The 19226-nt window shown below is 48.4% G+C and overlaps 1 protein-coding gene across 3 annotated transcripts in view; it reads left to right on the top strand.

Annotated features, from left to right (window-relative positions):
* Window positions 1-17942, top strand: part of KIAA0319 (KIAA0319 ortholog) — a 74520-nt gene extending 56578 nt beyond the window's left edge. Inside the window, exons 13-20 of one of the 3 annotated variants that reach the window (XM_002915811.4) lie at window positions 1795-1946; window positions 2693-2831; window positions 3488-3647; window positions 7280-7422; window positions 9058-9180; window positions 10342-10432; window positions 12338-12429; window positions 14530-17942. In XM_002915811.4, the coding sequence (XP_002915857.1) occupies window positions 1795-1946; window positions 2693-2831; window positions 3488-3647; window positions 7280-7422; window positions 9058-9180; window positions 10342-10432; window positions 12338-12429; window positions 14530-14708 (1079 nt within the window). In that variant the 3' untranslated portion in view covers window positions 14709-17942. Of the gene's footprint in view, window positions 1-1794; window positions 1947-2692; window positions 2832-3487; window positions 3675-3746; window positions 4309-7279; window positions 7423-9057; window positions 9181-10341; window positions 10433-12337; window positions 12430-14529 lie in introns of those variants that run through there. The other 2 variants (XM_034663508.1, XM_034663509.1) reach the window with 2 other exon arrangements.
* Window positions 17943-19226: the final 1284 nt, after the last annotated feature.

The following is a 19226-nucleotide window of genomic DNA, read 5'->3' as shown; positions in this document are numbered from 1 at the left end:
CCTCTGTGTCACAGTACTAGGCTCATGGCAACTCGCAAATGCTGGGTACTGGAATGAGTGCACGAGCGAGTGAACGATCAGGAGGTGTCGCAGCACAGAGGTGTCAAAGGGCATGCTGGACAGAAAAAGTCAAGATCAGCCAGACGTGGGCGTGCGGGGGAGGGGCTGGGCTTCTGCCTCAACCCGTGGAAGGTCGTGTGTCAGGCCGGGAGGCTGGGATTTCATCTGCTGGGGGGGGGCGGGGGGGGGCTGAAGCAGTTTTATCAGCAAAGTGACATGGATTTGTATGTTTTCAAATGTTTTATTGTGGACTTTTTCAACCATATATAAAAGTAGAGAAACTAGGCTCAATGGACCCTTACGTCCCCATCACCCAGCTTCAACAGCCAAGAGCAGTTTGCCAATCTTGTTTCATCTAGCCATTCATATTTTCTTTCATTTTGGTTGGAGTATTTTAAAGCAAACCCTAGCACCATGTCATTTTACCTGAGACTTGTGCGTTTTTTAAAAAGGGAATGGTTTGATAGGAAGAGAGGTCAGTGGTAGGGAGAGGAGAGGGGAAATGACTGACTAGAAAGACATTTTAGAGCTTGAATTCTCAGGACTTGAGAATTTCTGGAGGGAAGAAAGATGGTGGGTGTCTCGGGGACCATGATGTCAGTGCACAGGTGGGTGGTGGTGCCAAGCTCTGACCTCGGTCCAGAGAAGAGCAGTGAAAGGCGTTGAGTTTGGACATAGCAGATTTGTGGCGATGGAGTGCCCGGAGACTGCCCAGGGAGCGTCCGGACAGAGTTCGAGACTGCGGGGACATAAGCATGGAAGGGGGCGGCTGCCTTAAGTCCAGCCTTGAAGTGAGAGAGGGTCTAGTGATCACTTCTCACAGAAGGATTTTCGGGCCGTCGCAGTCCACAGCTGGTCCGTTTCTGTGGTTTCCAGCCTCCCCTTTGGTCCACAGTGGAATTAAGCCTCCTTAACGCCAGGTTCTCCCCACAAGTCCTCCCAGAAAGGGCGCGTGGTGAACAATGTGGAAATGCTGCCTATGGTAGCAGGTTCCTCGCAATAACCTCTGGGGTGTTCTCTGCGGAGGAAGGTGGCTGCTGATTGGCGGGGTGCTTCCTGCTTCCTTGGATCAACGTCTGGCTGGGGTGACCATGACTTTTGCTTGACTTGTTTTTAAGGGACATTTGCAAGGGCTCAAGTAGGTTCCCAGAGCGCCACCTGAACAACAGGATTTCCCTCTCAGCAGCCTCATCCCACAGTAGGGCTGGGTCTTATTATGGTCTCCCCCTGCACCCCATTCTCCCTGGCCCCTCTCTCCAGAGGTGATTTTATCAGAAATGTTCATACATATTAACACCCAGTTGGAGGAGTGAAGGCCGATTGGTTTTGACTCAAGTTTTAATTTACTTAAGCAAGATGTGGCACTAGTAGAAATAAATATTTCTATGGCCAGATAGTGTAGACCAGTACATAATGATTCAGAAAATATTTTAAACTAAAATATTAGTTTAATATCAAACTGGACCCTGATAAGTAATGTCATTGTTTCTCTTTTTCAAAAAGAGAAAAGCTGTCATGTTATTAGAAACATCCCAGTGCACAGGCTGCCACCTTACAGCTATGCATAAACAGCTTTGAGAACGTCTGTGTATTACGGGTGGAAAACAGTGCCTCCTGGATATTTTAAATCTCCATATGCGCAGGGTGGGGCCATCGTGCCGTCGTTGACAGCACACTCCTGCCCCAAGCATTTCAAATCCATCTCTGCTTTCGTTTTTGCTATTTCTGACTTAGAAAATAACAGTCCTCCCAGAGCCCGCGCTGGTGGCCACCATGTGCTTGTACTTCCCAATAACTGCGTTACTTTGGACGGTTCGAGGTCTACGGATGACCAAGGAGTTGTGTCCTACCTGTGGGTCCGGGATGGCCAGAGCCCAGCCGCTGGGGTGAGTGCCCGACGAGAATTGTCCTGCTCCCATCACACGGAGTCAGTCTGCTCGGGCCGCCGTAAGGAAGTACCACGGGCTGGGCGGCTTCCACGACAGACAGGCATGTCTCCGGCCGTGGAGCCCGTGAAGTCCAAGGTTAAGGCTCTGGGTGATCTGGCTCCTGGTCAGAGCTCTCTGTTTGGCTCACGGGTGACTGCCTTCTCGCCGCGTCCCCACACGGCAGAGAGGGAGGGCTCTCTGGTGTCTCCTGTTCAAGGACGTTAATCCTGCGGAATCAGGGCCCCACCCTGATGACCTCACGTAACCCTAACTACCTCCTCACAGGCCCTGTTTCGAACACGGTCAGTCACACTAGCGGCTAGGGCTCCGGCAGATGAATGTGGAATCCACACAGTTAAGCCCTTAGCAGCAGTTCTGTTATGACCTCATCTGCCTTTCCATGCTCCCCACTCAGGTTTTGTGCTTCCCCCTGTTGGACGAAGTGAACAGTTTGGTAATGGCTGGGCAGCCCTTGGTAAGCGCAGCTCAGAAGGCCTGTCTGAGGACCCTGTGCGACCCGGCGCTTTCTGTGGAAGAGTCGCTGCATGTGCCCCTGTCTTCACTAACGCACCAGACGTCTTCCTCTTCAGCCTGCCCCTTACAGTCATGCACGCATTAAAAAGATGGGCCCCGGAGGTCTGGGATCAGCAGTGCGCCCGAAGTTGGGAACTGAACATTGACTCGCGAATCGCGTTATTTTGCAGGATGTCTTTGATGGCTCCGACCGCAGCGCGGCCTTGCAGCTTACCAATCTGGTGGAGGGCGTCTACACGTTCCGCCTGCAAGTTGTTGACAGTCAGGGGGCCTCGGACACGGACACGGCCACCGTGGAAGTGCGGCCAGGTGCGCCTGGGCTAACGTGCTGGTCTGTGATCCAGGCGGCCCGCTTCTGGGCTCCTTGCAATGGGCAGGGTCCCCCCGGGTGAGGTGCCCCCGGGGCTGGCTTCAGCTCCTGGCCAGAGCCACGGTGCGGCTTTCTCTGCTCTTTGCTGTGTCTCCCCAGACAGATGCAGCCTCAGAACTCATGACGGGGTTTGAATGTGGCAGCAGAGATCTCATCTCGCTTCTGTGCTCCTGCCGGAAAGTGAGGCAGACACGGCAGCTTCAGTGCAGGGGTGAGGGGGGCGGCAGCTCCGGTGGGGGGCCTCTGCGTCCCGTGTCAACGGGGCTACGGCAGCAGCCGCCCCCGCAGAGGCTGAGGGAGGGGTGTGGGGCCACAGTGTCAAGGCAGCACAGAGGCTGTTTAGGTGCCCTGATTATCTCCGGGATAAAGAACAGACAACAAACTTGGATAAAACAAGGAGGAAGCGCTCTCAGACAGCAGCCACTGTGCTGTTGGGAAAACTTCGTACGAGTCACATAAAACCTAAGAAATGACCTAAGACCTAAGAAGTTACCCAGGGGTCATCTTAAACCCTTCAAAGCCTTGTGCAGGCCTTGCTCCTTGTGTGGCCCAGCATGACTTCCAAGTGGAAACCCCACGTGTTCTCTTTCCCCAGACCCCAGGAGGACTGGACTGGTAGAGCTGATCCTGCAGGTGGTCGTGGGGCAGCTGACCGAGCAGCGCAAGGACACCCTCGTGAGGCAGCTCGCGGCCCTCCTGAACGTGCTGGACTCGGATGTTAAGGTTCAGAGGATCCAGGCCCACTCAGACCTCAGGTGTGAGCTGCACACCTGTCCAGCAGGGTCCTGTTCGTTTCCTTTGTTGTCTAGTTTTGCACACACTTGTGTCCCATCCATACTTTCTTTTTCTCAAAGGGCAGCAGTAAGGACAGCATCATTCCAGGTCTCTCCGACAAGTCTCAGTAAATGTTTGTGGACCGAGAACGTTCCAGATGAAGGAGTTAGCAAACATCAGTCGGAACTGGTAGTGAGCTCTGCTGTCATCAGAGGTCATGCAAATGGCCTGGGGCTGGCACAGAGGTGGTCTCACAGCCAGACTTCCTCCCTGCCCCACATTCCCAGGGCTGAGGCTTCTCTCAATGTGAGAAGAGCATTGATTACCATTGCTGTCTTCTAGGAGTCTAGGAGGAAGACCTCTGGCCTTTGTTTCCTATAAGATTTATAGATTTAATTGAGCTTTTATTTTTGAATGCTTGTCCAATCTATGAGTAGTAGGATAGGGAGGGAGGAGAGAAAGAATATGGGAATGAAAACCTACCATTCACAGTAAATCCATTGGCCAGTTATTGTCAGCCACTCTGTTTAGGTTTGTTTTCCAGACAACGGAAGTTTACTTAGAAAAATACCAACGTAAAAGAAAATTCTAATTATTTTTTCATAGAACTCTTTCAAAACAAATCACACATTTCCCTTCCTTACAAAATATCAGGGGCGCCTGGGTGGCATAGCGGTTAAGCGTCTGCCTTCGGCTCAGGGCGTGATCCCAGCGTTATGGGATCGAGCCCCACATCAGGCTCCTCTGCTATGAGCCTGCTGCTTCCTCTCCCACTCCCCCTGCTTGTGTTCCCTCTCTCGCTGGCTGTCTCTATCTCTGTCAAATAAAAAAATAAATAAAAAAAAAAAATCTTTAAAAAAAATATCAAACACCGAACTGAGCAAGTCTGAAAATCAACAAAACCAAAGGCTATTTCTTTGAAAAATCAGCAGAATTGATAAACCTTTAGCTAGACTAAGAAAATAGAAGACTCAAATTAGTAAAATCAAGAATGAAAGGGGATATTCCTACCAACCATCTAGAAACAGAAAGGATTATCCTGTAAGTCATTGTATGTCAACAACTTAGTTAGCCTGGATGAGATGGACACAATCCTAGAAAGACACAACTATACCAACTGACTCAAGAAGAAATAAAAAAATTTAACAGACCTATAGTAAGTGAAGAGATTAAATGACTAATCAGTAACTTCCCACCAAGCCCAGGACCAGATGGCTTCACTGGTGAATTCTACCACCACTTCCACAAGTTCTTCCAAAACACAGAAGAGGGGGAAGTGCTTTCCAACTTGTTCTAGGAGGACAGTTTTTACTCTGATATTGAAACCAGAGAGTGGGGTGTCTGGGTGGCTCAGTCAGTTAAGCGTCTGCCTTCGGCTCAGGTTATGCTCTCATGGGATCGAGCCTCATGTCAGGCTCCCCTCTTAGGGGGAAGTCTGCTTCTCCCTCTCTCTCTGCCCCTCTCCCCCGCTCATGCTCTCTCTCTTGCTTGCTCTCTCTCTCTCAAGTAAGTCAATAAAATCTTTAAGAAAAATAAAACTAAAAATAAAACCAGGCAGAGGCATCCCAAGAAAACTACTGACCAACGTCCCTTATGAATATAGAAGCAGAAATCCTCAACAAAATACTCTGAAACTGCATCCAGCAACATATTAAAGGAAGTAGACACCATAACCAAGTGGGATTTGTCCCAGGCAAGACCTGTTAATAAAGGACAAAAACCACATGATCACCTTAGTCGGCACAGAAAAAAGCATTTGATGAAATCCAACAGCCTTTCCTGATAAAAACGCTTGTAGGTTGAGTTGTGTCCCCTCAAAAGATACATTTACATCCTAACCCCTACTACCCGTGTGACCTTATGTGGAAACAGGATCTCTGCAGATGGAGATAGTTGAGATAGGGTCATACGGCTATAGGGTCAACCCTTCGTCCAATGTGACTGTGTCCTTATAAGAAGAGACTTGGAGACAGACACACAGAAAGATCACCATGTGGCAGTGGAGGCAGAGATCGCATTGATGGGTCTACGAACACAGAATGCCCACTCCCGAGAGCTGCGAGAAGGGCGTGGGACAAGTCTCCTATAGCACCTTCAGAGACAGGATGGCCCTGACAACACCTTGATTTTGAGCTTCTAGCCTCCAGAACTGTAAGAGAATAAATTTCTGTTGCTATAAGTCACCCAGTTTATGGTACTTTTAATGGCAACCTTGAAAACTAATACAGATTTGAATGAAATGTTTCCAGAGAAGACAAACAAATGGCTAATAAGCACTTGAAAAGGTGCTCAATGTCATTAGCTATTGGGAAATGCAAAGCAAAACCCCTTTGAGATACCACCTCACCCCCACTAGGATGGCTGTAATCTAAAAAATGGACCATAGGGGCGCCTGGGTGGCACAGCGGTTGGGCGTCTGCCTTCGGCTCAGGGCGTGATCCCGGTGTTATGGGATCGAGCCCCACATCGGGCTCCTCTGCTGGGAGCCTGCTTCTTCCTCTCCCACTCCCCCTGCTTGTGTTCCCTCTCTCGCTGGCTGTCTCTATCTCTGTTGAATAAATAAATAAAATCTTTAAAAAAAATAAAATAAAATAAAATAAAAAATGGACCATAACAAGCGTGGGTGAGTATGCGGAAAATTGAAACACTCTGCATTGCTGGTGGGAACGTACAATGGTGCAGCTGGTGTGGAAAACAGTTTAGCAGTTCCTCAGAATGCTGAACATAGTTACTGTACAACTATAGTTAGTAACTATAGTAACATAGTTACTGTACAATTCCACTCCTAAATACGTACCCAAGAGAAACGATAAATGTGTGTCCACACAGAAACTTGCACACGAACGTTTATACATCCAGCCAAATTCATACAGCCCAAAAGTGGATACAGTCTAAATGTCATCAGTTGATGAATGGATAAATTCAATGAGTAATGTCCGTACAACAGACTATGATTTGGCAGTAAAAGGGAAGGAAGTCCCGGTAGACAGTACAACGCAGATGCATCCTGCAAACCCGTCATGCAAAGTGGAAGAAGCAGGACCCGGAACGCCTCATGTGTATTTCATTTGTATCAAACACACAGTCAAATCAGGAGAGATGGAAAGTGGATTTGTTGTTGCCAGGGGCTGGAGAAAGGAGGGAATGAAGACTGACTCCTTAATGGGCTCGGGGTTCCTTCTTGAGGTGATGACAATGTTCTGGAGTCAGATGGTGGTGACGGTTGCACGAGGTAGCAAATATACTAAAAGCCACTGAGTGATACGATTTAGAAGGGTGAATTCCAATGTAAGTAAATTGTATTTCAATAAAAGATAAAAGTAAAGACATCGCCCTGTGTACAGCTGAGTCTGTTTGCACACATTGGCATGTTCCTCCTCTTAATCTCAAGGTCTGTCTCGTCAGGTGAATAGAGGGCTATGGGATTTAAGAGCCTTTATTTGTGAATAGAAATGGATCAGGTGCTTGGCGCATGAGATATGCCCCTGTGTCTTTGCCAAACCACCCATCTGGGGCAGTCAGAAACCTCACAGGTCAGACGGCTCAATGCGGACGTGTCATGTTGGTCACTGCCTGACCACGTGGCTGTCCCCTTCCCTTGTCTCTTCTGCAGCACCGTGATTGTGTTTTATGTCCAGAGTGGGCCGCCTTTCAAGGTTCTCAAAGCTGCTGACGTGGTCCGAAATTTGCACAGGCAGCTCTCAAAGGAGAAGGCCGATTTCTTGCTTTTCAAAGTCTTGCGGATCGACACAGCAGGTATGTCTCCTATGGGAATGTTCTTTCTGTTAGGGTCCAAGTAATCTACATATTTGCTGTCTATTCCGAATTGGGTAGCACTGAGCAAAACATCCCATCAAATTAAATGCACTGATCTTATAGAAACCTAAATTACTGCCCACTGAGGTTAAAGTGACAGATTTCTTGGAAGAGGTGATAATAAGATCTGTTTGAGTCTGATGGGACAGTAGTGAGGTCACATAGTCTTTTTGGACTGACTGGGCATGAAGTCCAATATTTATCTAATTAGAAATTAAACGTTGAACTTAATTCCTCCAAAAATATGCATATGGGATGGTTCCTCCGGGAGTACTCTGAAAGAACCCAAATCAGCCTTGCCAGTCATGGCTAAGTTTTACTGGCATGGAAAGAGGAGTGAGGTATGACCATTCTCACGTTAGCGCCCAGAGACTTGTTGGCATCTGTTTCTACAGTGGGCTTCCTCCGAAACGCTTACCAACTGCTCTCTGCCTCTGAGGGAAGCAAGAGCAACAGCGGTCGTGGGTTGGTTTTCAAAACTATACTCCAGATAATGGTCATTGTCAGAAATTTCATATTTAAGCTGTCAGGACAGTGTTAAAAACAAGTGTTACGGGCTGAAAAACTGTGTTTGTATAATTTTTTCCCTGGACGTCACAGGGGTGTGACGGTGGTGTTTCATAGACGACTGGAAATGCAGGGGCTTCCAGGTGCCTTCCATTGCACCTCTGTCTTAGCCCCTTGCTTGCTGCCCCGTCCTGGCACCAGACTGACTCATGGGTGTAGTCGGAAATACGGTCTGGGTCCAAGTTCTCGGTCACGACCTTTTGAGGACCGTGAACCCCGCATGATGTTGAATCGGCAACGGGTGCGGACGAAGGTGAGCGTCGTGAGGGACACGGCAGTGTCGGCCAGTACCGCTTAGCTGGTTTCAAAGACGTCTGTCCACAATCAAGGTCCTCAACACGCACTAACTTCGTTTTTTTAATAGTCCCTTTTTTCTAGCTACAAAAGGCAAAAGCACTTAAACAATCCTCTAGATTCTTGAGTCTAGAATCCCCACCCTTCAAACCACTTCTGTTAATATTCTGATGCATTTCCTTCCAGTTCCTCCATCTCTGGAAACGTGATACAATCAGGATAACTGGATACATAGTTTAATCTGCTTTTTACCTTCAAATTGTATTATGATCATTTTTTTCAAATCTTTTATGATTTCTCTCTCAGTGGACTATTTATGGCTGCACAGTCCTCCATCCTTGATGTGTTCAGCCCGTCCTCCACTCAAGGACTTTAAGGTTGATTTTAAAGACTGCGATAATTGAAGACAAACCTTTGTGCATATCCCCAGTTATTTTCACTGGGTAAATTCTTAGATTTTCTCTCTCTCAGGCCAGAGGGTACTAAGTGTTGGCTACATTTTTAAGGCTTTTGTTACCTGATATGGATTGGCTATTTTCTGCCGTTTGCTTCCTGATGAGAGACCCCCTGCAGCCCCTCCATACCCTAAGAGGCTCTTGACTCAGCAGGATGTGTCTGTCAGGGCCCTGCTCATGAAAATCCACAGCGGGCAGAAGCCAGGCTCCCCCTTCTCCTGCTGCCATGCTAGCCTCAGCCGCGCCCGCCTCTTTACAGGCTGCCTTCTGAAGTGCTCTGGCCACGGTCACTGCGACCCCATCACGAAGCGCTGCGTGTGCTCCCAGCTGTGGACGGAGAACCTGATAGAGCGTTACATCCGGGATGGGGAGAGCAACTGCGGTGAGTCTGCGGACTGGGGTGCGGCTGTGGGCGAGGAGCGCGGGACATACTGTTCTGAAATACCAGAAGTGTCTGCCCCCCTCTGCTGCTGTAAACCTTCACCCTCTCCTCGCCTGAGACCAAGGAGTAGTGCGTTAAGATCCTCCCTCCCACCGACCATCAGTGCATCAATGTGGGCAGGCCGGGCAGGCCGAGGCTTTTCCGTAGAACTTCCTGACGAGGAAATCCACTCGGGCGGAGCAGGGTTGGCCAGCCACCGCCGGCATTGCTGAGTGAGCTGCTTCGCGCCGCTTGGGCCCTTTTCTGGGTGCACCTGCCCCGGCTTGGGCTCAGTTGGCCTGGTGCAGTGTTCCCAGTGCGGGACCTGCACACAGATGAATGGGAGAATCTGGCCCAGTCCTCCTGGACGTCTGCCCGGGCGGGCACCAAGAATGGAGCCATCTTCTCGGCTGGTCCAGTGGGTGCCCTTAGGTCTCTTCTGGGGAGGAATCTATTTTAACGTCCGTCTATTTCCAAGAGTAATTTTGTTGCCTTTGGAATCCAGAAGGATGTATTTGGCCGAGAAATTTGAAAATAGCCAGCCCTTAGATCGTTATTCCAAGGAGCATGTGTAACGTTTAATAGTGCCTGTGTCTTGGGGCCCTTGGTTTCTCTGTCCTGAATTGCTGTTGCAAAGCTTTTTACATTGGATTTATGCAAGGATGTGGAAGGAATACAGATCGCCGTCTGGCTCTCTGAAAAGTGTCTTCGTGTCACAGGCAGCCATACAGATATTTTATTTGCCTTATTAAAACTGCCAGTACTATTTTGGTGGGGAAGGTTGTGTTTCTTGTGATTATGAGTGAATGAATATTTTGATGTGTCATACACGGGTGTTCACAGCATTACTTCTTAATTAATTTGTTCTTGATGATTCTGCCCTTAAGTCAGCATGAAATATACCCCATGAGGTCCCTGAACCAAATGGACAAAAGTAGGGTGCTTGTAAATTGTTCTTGACTTACTTGCGTTTTACGCTGTTTATGCTCTGCCGCCAGCCCGGTGTGGCCACAGGTGGCCTTCGCTCATAAGAACTCAGAAATACTCATCGTCAGTCACTGAAATAAAGTTGTTTTACAAATCGCGTGTAACCGTGTGCACCCCGGCTTGCTTGTCTTCCAGAGTGGAGTATATTCTATGTGACGGCGTTGGCTCTCACTGTGCTGGGGCTGATCGGGGGCTCGCCCTGGCTTTGCTCCTACTGCTGCAAGAGGTACTGGGCTGCTCCTTTATTCACGTGCTGGAAATGGGACTTGACAGCTGTGGGAGCTTCTGCTTGGGTTTGTTAAGCTGCTGAACCATTTGACAATCACTTTTATATGAAGACAAACTAGACTTTCTAAGTCTTTTTAGGGGGCGCCTGGCTGACTTAGTCGCTGGAGCAGGCAACTCTTGATCTCAGGGTCGTGAGTTCAAGACCCACGTTGCGTGTGGGGCCCTACTTAAAAAAAAAAAATCCATTATATTGTCCTGTCCCCCACAAGACATGTGTGCCCAGATGAATGGACTAATAGCAGAGGCAGCTTTTTCTTATGCACCTTTCCTCTTCCTGAGAAGGCTCTGTGATTGCATATCAAATCTGATGTTATTTTCCATCAGTCTCACGTTGTGTTTACTCAGACACTCCTGGAGTGGCCTGACTGATGGGCCCTCCGCCCAGCCCTCCTTGGGAGAGGAAGGAGCTCCAGAAACACACCAATGCAAATTTAGGTTTTGATTCTTTTGTGTGAAGCAACAATGGAATGTACCTCAATCCTATTGAATAAATGCAAAACTTTAATCCAGGCCATAGGATCACCCAAAAGTTTTGCGTTAGGTGTTTCCTTCTGCCTTCTCCCATGGACCTGACCCCTGAGAAGCCCCTGAGCTGCCTCATCGTCTGACTCTTCTAGAAGACAGTGTTGGTGACCCACCATCTCACAAAACACTAAATGCTCTCCAAAGAAGACATGATAAAAAAATAATAATAATGTAACCATACTTAATAGTTATTTTTTGAAACCACTCACATTTTCTTGGTTTTATTTGTGATTATTTTCCCAATAGCGAGGCTGGTAAAGGGGAACATAGGCACTCAGAGGCCTAAATCCCAGTAAGCTTTCCCAGAGCCATTTGGGACCATGGGCACCCTACTGTGCTTGCTTTAAAAATTCTGCAAAAAATAACAATAAATGAAAAATTAAAGAAAATACACATTCTGCAGTTTCATGGCAGATATATCAAGCAGATGACAGTGAGGATGAAGAAAGTGGTTGACTGTGACCATTTTAAGTATTAATAAGTACTATTAAGTATTTGCCATTGTGACGAATGGCTCTCCATGCTTTATAGATATTATTCAGTCCTCCCACCAACCATATAAAAAGGGACTGTTTTTGCTCCCATTTTACAGGTGGGAACGTGGAGTCACGGAAGTATCAGAAGGTTATCTCAGAGTCACTCAGCTAGTAAGCACTAAATCAGGGATTAGAGGCTCATGGTCTTAGCCACCAACCTGTCAGAAAACTGTCCGAGTGCTGTGAAACTGTCCTCAGCATAACCTTCCCATGGCTTTGATGTGTGCTTTCAGATAATCCTCTGAAGTTTAGGATGACGCACAAAGGACCAGCCCAGTTGTTTTCAGGCTTTGTGAAAAATGAAATCCTGGGTTGTTGCAAATTAATTTTGGGAATCTGTTATATTTCTGTTTTGGTTTTTTTTCCTGGTTGCTAATTTATATCATGTTTGCATCTTTGGACCTTCTAGGCCAGTATAGGTTTAGGGGAAAATACATGCATCTGGGTTTTTCCAAGTAAAGAATTACTCACGGGGAAAAGCTCGCTGTGCCTACACACAGGTTCTGAGAGGATGGCTCTCTAGGGCCCCGGCCCTCAGCCCGGGCTTAGCTGAGAGCCTGCAGTTAGGTGGGCGCTGGGGGTCTGGCTGTCCTGCTCCTATTTGCTCAGAATGCGTGCTGTGCCTTAGTCCCACCGAACCAGACCTGGCCATGTATGCGCATTGTTCATAAGAGTGCCGAGCCTTGCATTCTAAAAGCAAACCACTTCCTTTAGTGTTTTAATTCCTGGCTCCCGGTTTCCTTGCTAAGAATTTGAGTCGAATTTTTTGTTGTTCCTTTCAGACGAAAAAGGACTAAAATAAGAAAGAAAACCAAGTATACCATCCTGGATAACATGGATGACCAGGAGAGAATGGAGCTGCAGCCCAAGTATGGTAAGGTGGCCTGCGAGATGCTTACCTGGTGCGGTGAAAGGGTAGGATCCGGCTGTTTGCCTGTGCGTTACCTTGGGTGAAGGGGGAACAGCAGGCTGGAGCCAGCAATTTAGTTGGGAAGGAAGAGTGAGCCTGAGCTTCTGGGAAGAAAAACCTGCACCTATCCCAAGGGTGCGCAACGGGGAGGCGTCATTGTATTCTAAATTTCATGAAATTTTGGGGACGCACTTTGAGGTTTTAATGGGTGAGGGATATAAAATGCCTCCTATCAGCTGAGCCCCCACCGAATGACTGCAGGCAAAGACTGCTTTTCAAACAGGTTTTCCCCTCGTCATGGTTGGGGTGTGGGACGTGTGGCACCGTTCCCTGCCAGCTCACCTCTGAGCACTGTGCCCTTCGGGTCTGCTCCCTGAGAAATAGGGCCAGATAGCGGGTGGGCTTTGGCATCAAGCGTTCCCTTAGCTGACCAGCCATATGCAGGTGAACGCAAAGCTTTCACACAACATGGGCTTTCTTCACAAAGTGAACCGCCTCCTCTCCACCCCAGTGAATTTCCTCAACTCTTAGAGACTTTCTAAACCTTCCCTGGCGCTCGGAGGCTGCCTAGCACTCATTTTACGGGTTCTTCGTAATTCTGAATTTTTCACTAAATTCTCACGGAGGGACATAATCACTTTCAAAGCTGTGAGATGCAAAACGTTGTCCACAGTAAATGCTGAGCACCTGCCGTCCGAGCCGATGCGGGTGGGTGCCTGGAGGTGGGAACTCCCTGCAGGAGCCAGGCCGGAGAGGGTGATCCCACGGAAGCCGGCTGAGCTCGGAGGCCGCGGGGCTGGCATGTGGGGAGCGGAGCTAGGGGCTCTGGCGGGGCAGGCTTCGCGGGAAGCAGAATTGAGATCATACGTAGCCAACGTACGCATGCTCGCCATTCACGCCTCCTGTAATGTGAGGTCTGTAAAGCGGCTTTAGACCCAAGAGCGCGACATGCCTTCAGGTTGCCTCACATCACCCGCCTTCCTCCTGAAGGACCCTTGTCCTTCCGCCGTCCCTGCTCCACTCAGAGAACCCCCATTCTTCCTGCCCGGCTCTCAACCTCCCTCTGCACCCACCCTCTTGCCTAGTCTCTCATCCCCTCCCCCCCGACATTCTCATGACCCCTTCAGAGTCTCATAACCTCGAGCACGAACAGTAACTCTGTTTCCTACATAAATAACACCCTGCTCCAAGCACGTCCCCCGTTTAATCCCAGGGCGACCGCCGGCTCTGTGAGACAGGTGCTGTGATGATCCCCATTTCACAGAAGAGGAAACTGAGACACAGGGAAGCTTAGCCACTTGCCCGAGTGACAGAGCCGGCGAGGGCCCGTGGTGGGTCAGGCCGGGCCACCCGCTTCTCCCAGTATTTGTGGTGCGTGTCTGCACACTCCGTGCCCTCCCCGGTCCTCCTGTCCAGATCCCGGCCTGTGTGAGATACCGCTGAGGCCATGCCAGCCGACCCGGCTGTGCTTACCCGTTCTCGATTCCTGTAAGATTGACTTTTAAACGTTTCTTGCCCGTTTTGAACCGTCTTCCCATGAGTCTTTGTCTTAAGCCCTTAGCTAGACACTGTCCATTCTCGAGAGCAGGGGTCACATCTTTTACCTCTTCTCTCTCTTATTTTGACCACCAGCAATCACATATTCTACCAAAAATACTTTGAACCAAACAGTAAAACCGTAACAGCTTTCACTTAGTGTCCAGTGAGCGCCAGCTGCCGGGCAGCTGCTTCCCCCGCGCTGTTGCACGGAGTCCTGGCCGTAAACCCGCGGAGTGCGTGCTGTGTCGTCTCCCAGTGTTAATGACTACAGAGACTGAGAACTCAGGTTAGGCATCTTGTCCAGCATCACACAGCTAGCTGGTAAGTGCCAAAGCTTGGGCTCACGCTCCGTGGTGACTCCAAAGCCCCTGGTGCTGCTCACCGGGCCCCCAACCCCTGCTGTGTTGTGAGTGAGGCTTTGCAGGTGCAGAGAACACAACTGGGTGCATGGGACCTACAACCAGAACAACAACTGAGAGCGAAAAGGCCATTTCCCCCAAGATGCCTCTGTGTGCTTCTCCGTAGGCATTAAACACCGAAGCACAGAGCACAACTCCAGCCTGATGGTGTCCGAGTCTGAGTTGGACAGTGATCAGGACACCATCTTCAGCCGAGAGCGGATGGAGAGAGGGAATCCGAAAGTCTCCCTGAACGGTTCCCTCAGAAATGGAGCTTCCTTCAGCCCCTGCTCCAAGGACAGATAACGGAGTAGTTTGTAAGCTCGAGGGCCACCTGCAGGAATCGCTGAATCCAGGACCAGTGAATGGGATTTAAAACACAGAACTAACTCATGTTAGAACCGTGCGGTAATGTCCTTTCACACTGGGCTGGATGTGTGTCCCTGTATTTAAAAGATCTCTGCTTGGGGTGTTTGAGACATGAAACAAAGCAGAGACATTGGTCTTTTAGCAGAGATGCTTGCTCATAGGGATGAAGGTTGGGGAAGATGCTGGGTATGTCCTTAAAGGAGTTTTGTGGCTAACACCGTATTTATATGACCTGTGTGAAAATAACAACTACCCCGTGTCCACCTGCAGACCTTTAGGTAAGTTAAACACACGGTTAAAGAGGACTGATTGCTCTCCGGAGCCGTGTTGGTCTTTGAGGACGACGTTCCGAACGCTGTTTCTTTGGTAGGACGCACACACTCACATGGCTGTATATATTACAGTAGCTTATTTGAGGTGTGGGTTGTGGTCTGTGTACCGAGTTTTCTGTGCTGACCGAGACACCCATACGCAGCAAAGCCCCCCAGTATGTTTACTCCTTGCTATGGCCAACCACGGTTTCTGTGCGCTCTGTAGGCTGCAGCTCCTGGGAATCTGAGAGCTGAGTAAGAATCGTGTGAAGAGGACCAGAGGCATAGCAAGGGAGGTGGGGGCGTAATGATAGGTGGAAAATTGAAGGTCACATGGTAACATTCTTTGCCTTTTCTTTCTCCTAGAAACACAAATACCCTGAAGCCTCTCCTAGCCCCAGTGTACATTAAACACGATAAAAGTGATTATTAACCGGCGGAACATTTATTATATCCATAGGCCATGCATTTGGATTGCCATAGATAGGGATAATGACTCAGCAACTTTGTACATATTCTCAAACTCAGAAATATGGTCCTTCCTTTTTTTTTTTTTTTTAAGATTTTATTAATTTATTTGACAGAGAGAGAGACAACACAGGTAGGGGGAGTGGGAGAGGAAGAAGCAGGCTCCCAGCGAAGGAGCCTGACGTGGGGTTGGATCCCAGGACTCCAGGATCACGCCCTGAGCCGAAGGCAGACGCTTAACGACTGAGCCACCCAGGCGTCCCGGTCCTTCTTAATTAGGGTGGTATGCTCATGGTAATTGGCCCCTACAGACACTTTCCATGGTAACATTGCCACATTCACTTCATATGTTTAAACAAATGTATTAAACCTTTTTTTTTTTTTGCCAAATAAATCTGATTTTAAATTTATAGGGAAAAAAAACACAAAACCATCCCTAACCAAAGAGCACCCCAGAGCAGTGACCTGGAGTGAACTGTAGCCTAAGGAGATGGCTGGTTCACGGTGGTTCTCTGTCCTTCCACAGTCCCAAGGCTGGTGGCCTGGGAGGTGCCCTTGGCATTCTTCGGAAAGATTAGAATAGAGGTGGGGCACATCACAGATAGAAGCAGTGTTGTGGCCTCAGGCGTGAACACGCCTAAATAGTATCCTGGTGCCCAAGTTTCCGTGAAACTAGGATTGCTTTATCATGATTACGTGGAAAAACAAGACGATTAAACCACCGGGTTTAAACCATCAGGCCAGGACCAAGAGAGAAAGCTGTGGGTCCCTGAACGAAATGAAGCTTGCAGGTGCTTTTGTCCTCTCTGGTCATATTTATCCTCATGGGATCATCTTCTTTTTAATGTTGGTACTTTCTGGGGGATGGCAGAACTAAAGAGTATGTAAGACTGTAATTTTATTTAAAAAAATAAGTTCTTGGTTTATGCCTCCACTTTCTGTATTGCTATTCAGTTCAATCTACTATCTGTGATGTTAGAAAGAAGATGTGATGGTTTTCACACCAATATTTATCTTCACAAACTTAATATCTGGCATACCTAGTGAACAGAGTTATGTTGTTTTGTGTACAACCAGAAATTTCTGGCTTCAAGGAATGCAGAATAGGAGGTGGGTAGAGTGCAATGATGAAGAAGGGAGCGAACGTTTGTTAAGTGCTTAACGTGCATAATACATGTATTATATATACCCAACTGGTCCTTACAGTCAACCTTGAAAAGTAGAAAATATTATTCTCATGTTGCAGAGAACGACCTGGAGTCCCAGAGAGGTTAAGCCGTTTGTGCAAGGTCACACAGCCAGAGTGCTAGATCTGGGAACTGAATGCAAATTTTTCAAGCTGTAAAGCCCATGCTTTCCCCCTCCTCCCTGAAGACACAAAAAACTCCCACCTTCAGCTGTTGGACAGCAAATTCTGGCGGGCCTTTTGGACCATTTGTTCCTGGGACCCAGAGAACTTCCTTCAGATGGTGGAGGGAACACAGGAGACAGAGAAGCTTCCCTCGTCCCTCCTGTGCGATCGCACCCTGTGCCACAGCTCTGGGTTTCAGAGTGCCGCTTCTGCCCCCCCTGGCCTCCCTTCCCCGCAGGTGCACCTTGACCTCTAGTGCACCCGGAGGCGGTCCGCCGTGGGTACCTCTCGGGCCACGGGCCGGGCAGAGCTCGGGGTGAAGAAGAGCCACCTGCTGCCTGCCCTCCCATGCCACATCCCCAGGGCCAGTGGAGAGAAGTGTTCAGAGAAGCCCGCCCATGAGACCCTTCCAGCTAGTGCAGGAAGTGACCTGGGTACTAAGAGGCCAGTCGTGTTTGTGACTGAAGAATGCACCTAAAGACGTGCCGCGGGTGCGGCTCCTCAGCCTGGGGCTAGAGGGTCCCGGACGGTCCGGGTCACCCTGCGCTGGAAGTTAGTTCCCGGGTCTGACCAGGTCTTACTTATAGGGCAGCACGTATGAGACATGGCCAATCTAAATAAAGGTGTTTGTATTTCCGTAACGCCTTGTCAGAGCTGGGGGCTTCGCGTGAGGGGCTTCCCTTGGGTGGGGTCGCCAAGCTGACCTACAACCTGTTTTGTGCCGCCCTCGAGCCAACAGCGGTTTCCAAATGTTTGGGGGGAAAATCGTAAGGCTGTCTTGAGACTTCGGTGGAGTTTGGGTTTCAATGTGCACAAAGAAAGCTGTGATGGAACACCCACCCCTCGCTCCTGCTTCTGTGGACATCAGTGGAGCAGTCTCCAGAGCCTGCCCCAGCCCCAAATATCCACTGCCTGGCCCTTCACAGAACAATGTGCCCAGGCCCACGTCCCGGCACTTCCTACCTTCTTCAATGCACTCAGCACGGAGTCTGCTGGAGATTCTCTCTCTGCCCCTCCCCTTGCATGTCTGCTCTTTCTCTCTCCAAAATAAATAAAAGTCTTTAAAAACAAAACAAAACCAGTCATTCCTACGGGCACAGGTGGGGGCGGGCAGCGTCCTGTTTCTTGCTCTGGGTGCTGGTCACGGCTTATGAAGATTCAGCAAGTTGTTCACTTATTCACTTATGTACTCTTCTGGGCATGCATGTTACACTTGAATGAAATTTTAAAAATTTTAATTTAAATTCAGTTAACATATACTGTACTATTAGTTTCAGGGGTAGAATTTAGTGATTCATCAGTTGCATATAACACCCAGTGCTCAATAAATCACATGTCCTCCTTAATATCCATCACCCAATAATAAGAAACCTTGCCAAGTGATTTTACTTCCAAAGCCAACTAAGTATAAAGAGATAGCAGGAGGCATTTCCTTGGTGGTGGCGGGGGNGGATTAAGTTGGATAACACACACATTCACATAAATGAGTGTACAAGAAACTGGGGAAACTGGCAGAAAGCCTGTATTAACAGTATGAAACTAATGTCAGTTTCCCAGTATTAGTTATGTAAGATGGTAACCACTAGGGGGAAATGGGTGGAAGGTAGAGAGGAAGCCACTACTTTTGCAACCTCCCATGAGTTTATAATTATTCCAAAATAAAAAGTTGAAAGATGTTGGTAAACAGCCAGATTCATGATTAAGAGTCAAATACTAAACGTTGTTCCATTAAAGTCAGCAACAACAACCACAACCAGCATTTCTCCAACTAAACAGTCTCCCTTTTTGAGATGAGTTTAGGGAATGGCCAGATTTCCTGTATTTGAAACCTACTTAGTATTATCACCTCAGTCTTGAAGGTGATGAGCCCAGAGTTGCAGGCCTGCGGTCTTAGCACAACAGGAAGAAAGCACACAGTCTTACCCAATCTGACACAACACCTGCAAAAACATCCATGTCTCCTGAATCAGCAGGACAGAGGCTTGTCTGTGGCCCACACTGTGGCGAGTCCTGCCTAGTTAGCTGATAAAATGGATGGATGATAAGTAAATCTTCAGACTGCCAATTTCCAAACCCATTTCCATTCATTTATAAATAACACATGCAAACAGAATATGCTGGTAGCCTTTTGACGCTCTTAGATGGAGCAGGACCTACTATTTTTCCAGAGAGGTTTCCCATACTTCATCAATGAAAACTGTACTAACTTGCTTTTTAATTTGTTGCAGGCTAAATTAGAAAGAAAGAAGCGGTAGCATTTACATTTACTGATAGAGAATGGAAGAAATAGGAAGATGAAAATAACACTTGCTTTTTTTTTTTTTT

Source organism: Ailuropoda melanoleuca, chromosome 6 (assembly GCF_002007445.2).
Source record: "Ailuropoda melanoleuca isolate Jingjing chromosome 6, ASM200744v2, whole genome shotgun sequence".
Taxonomy (NCBI): Eukaryota; Metazoa; Chordata; class Mammalia; order Carnivora; family Ursidae; genus Ailuropoda; species Ailuropoda melanoleuca.
This window is presented reverse-complemented; position numbering and strand designations above follow the sequence as displayed.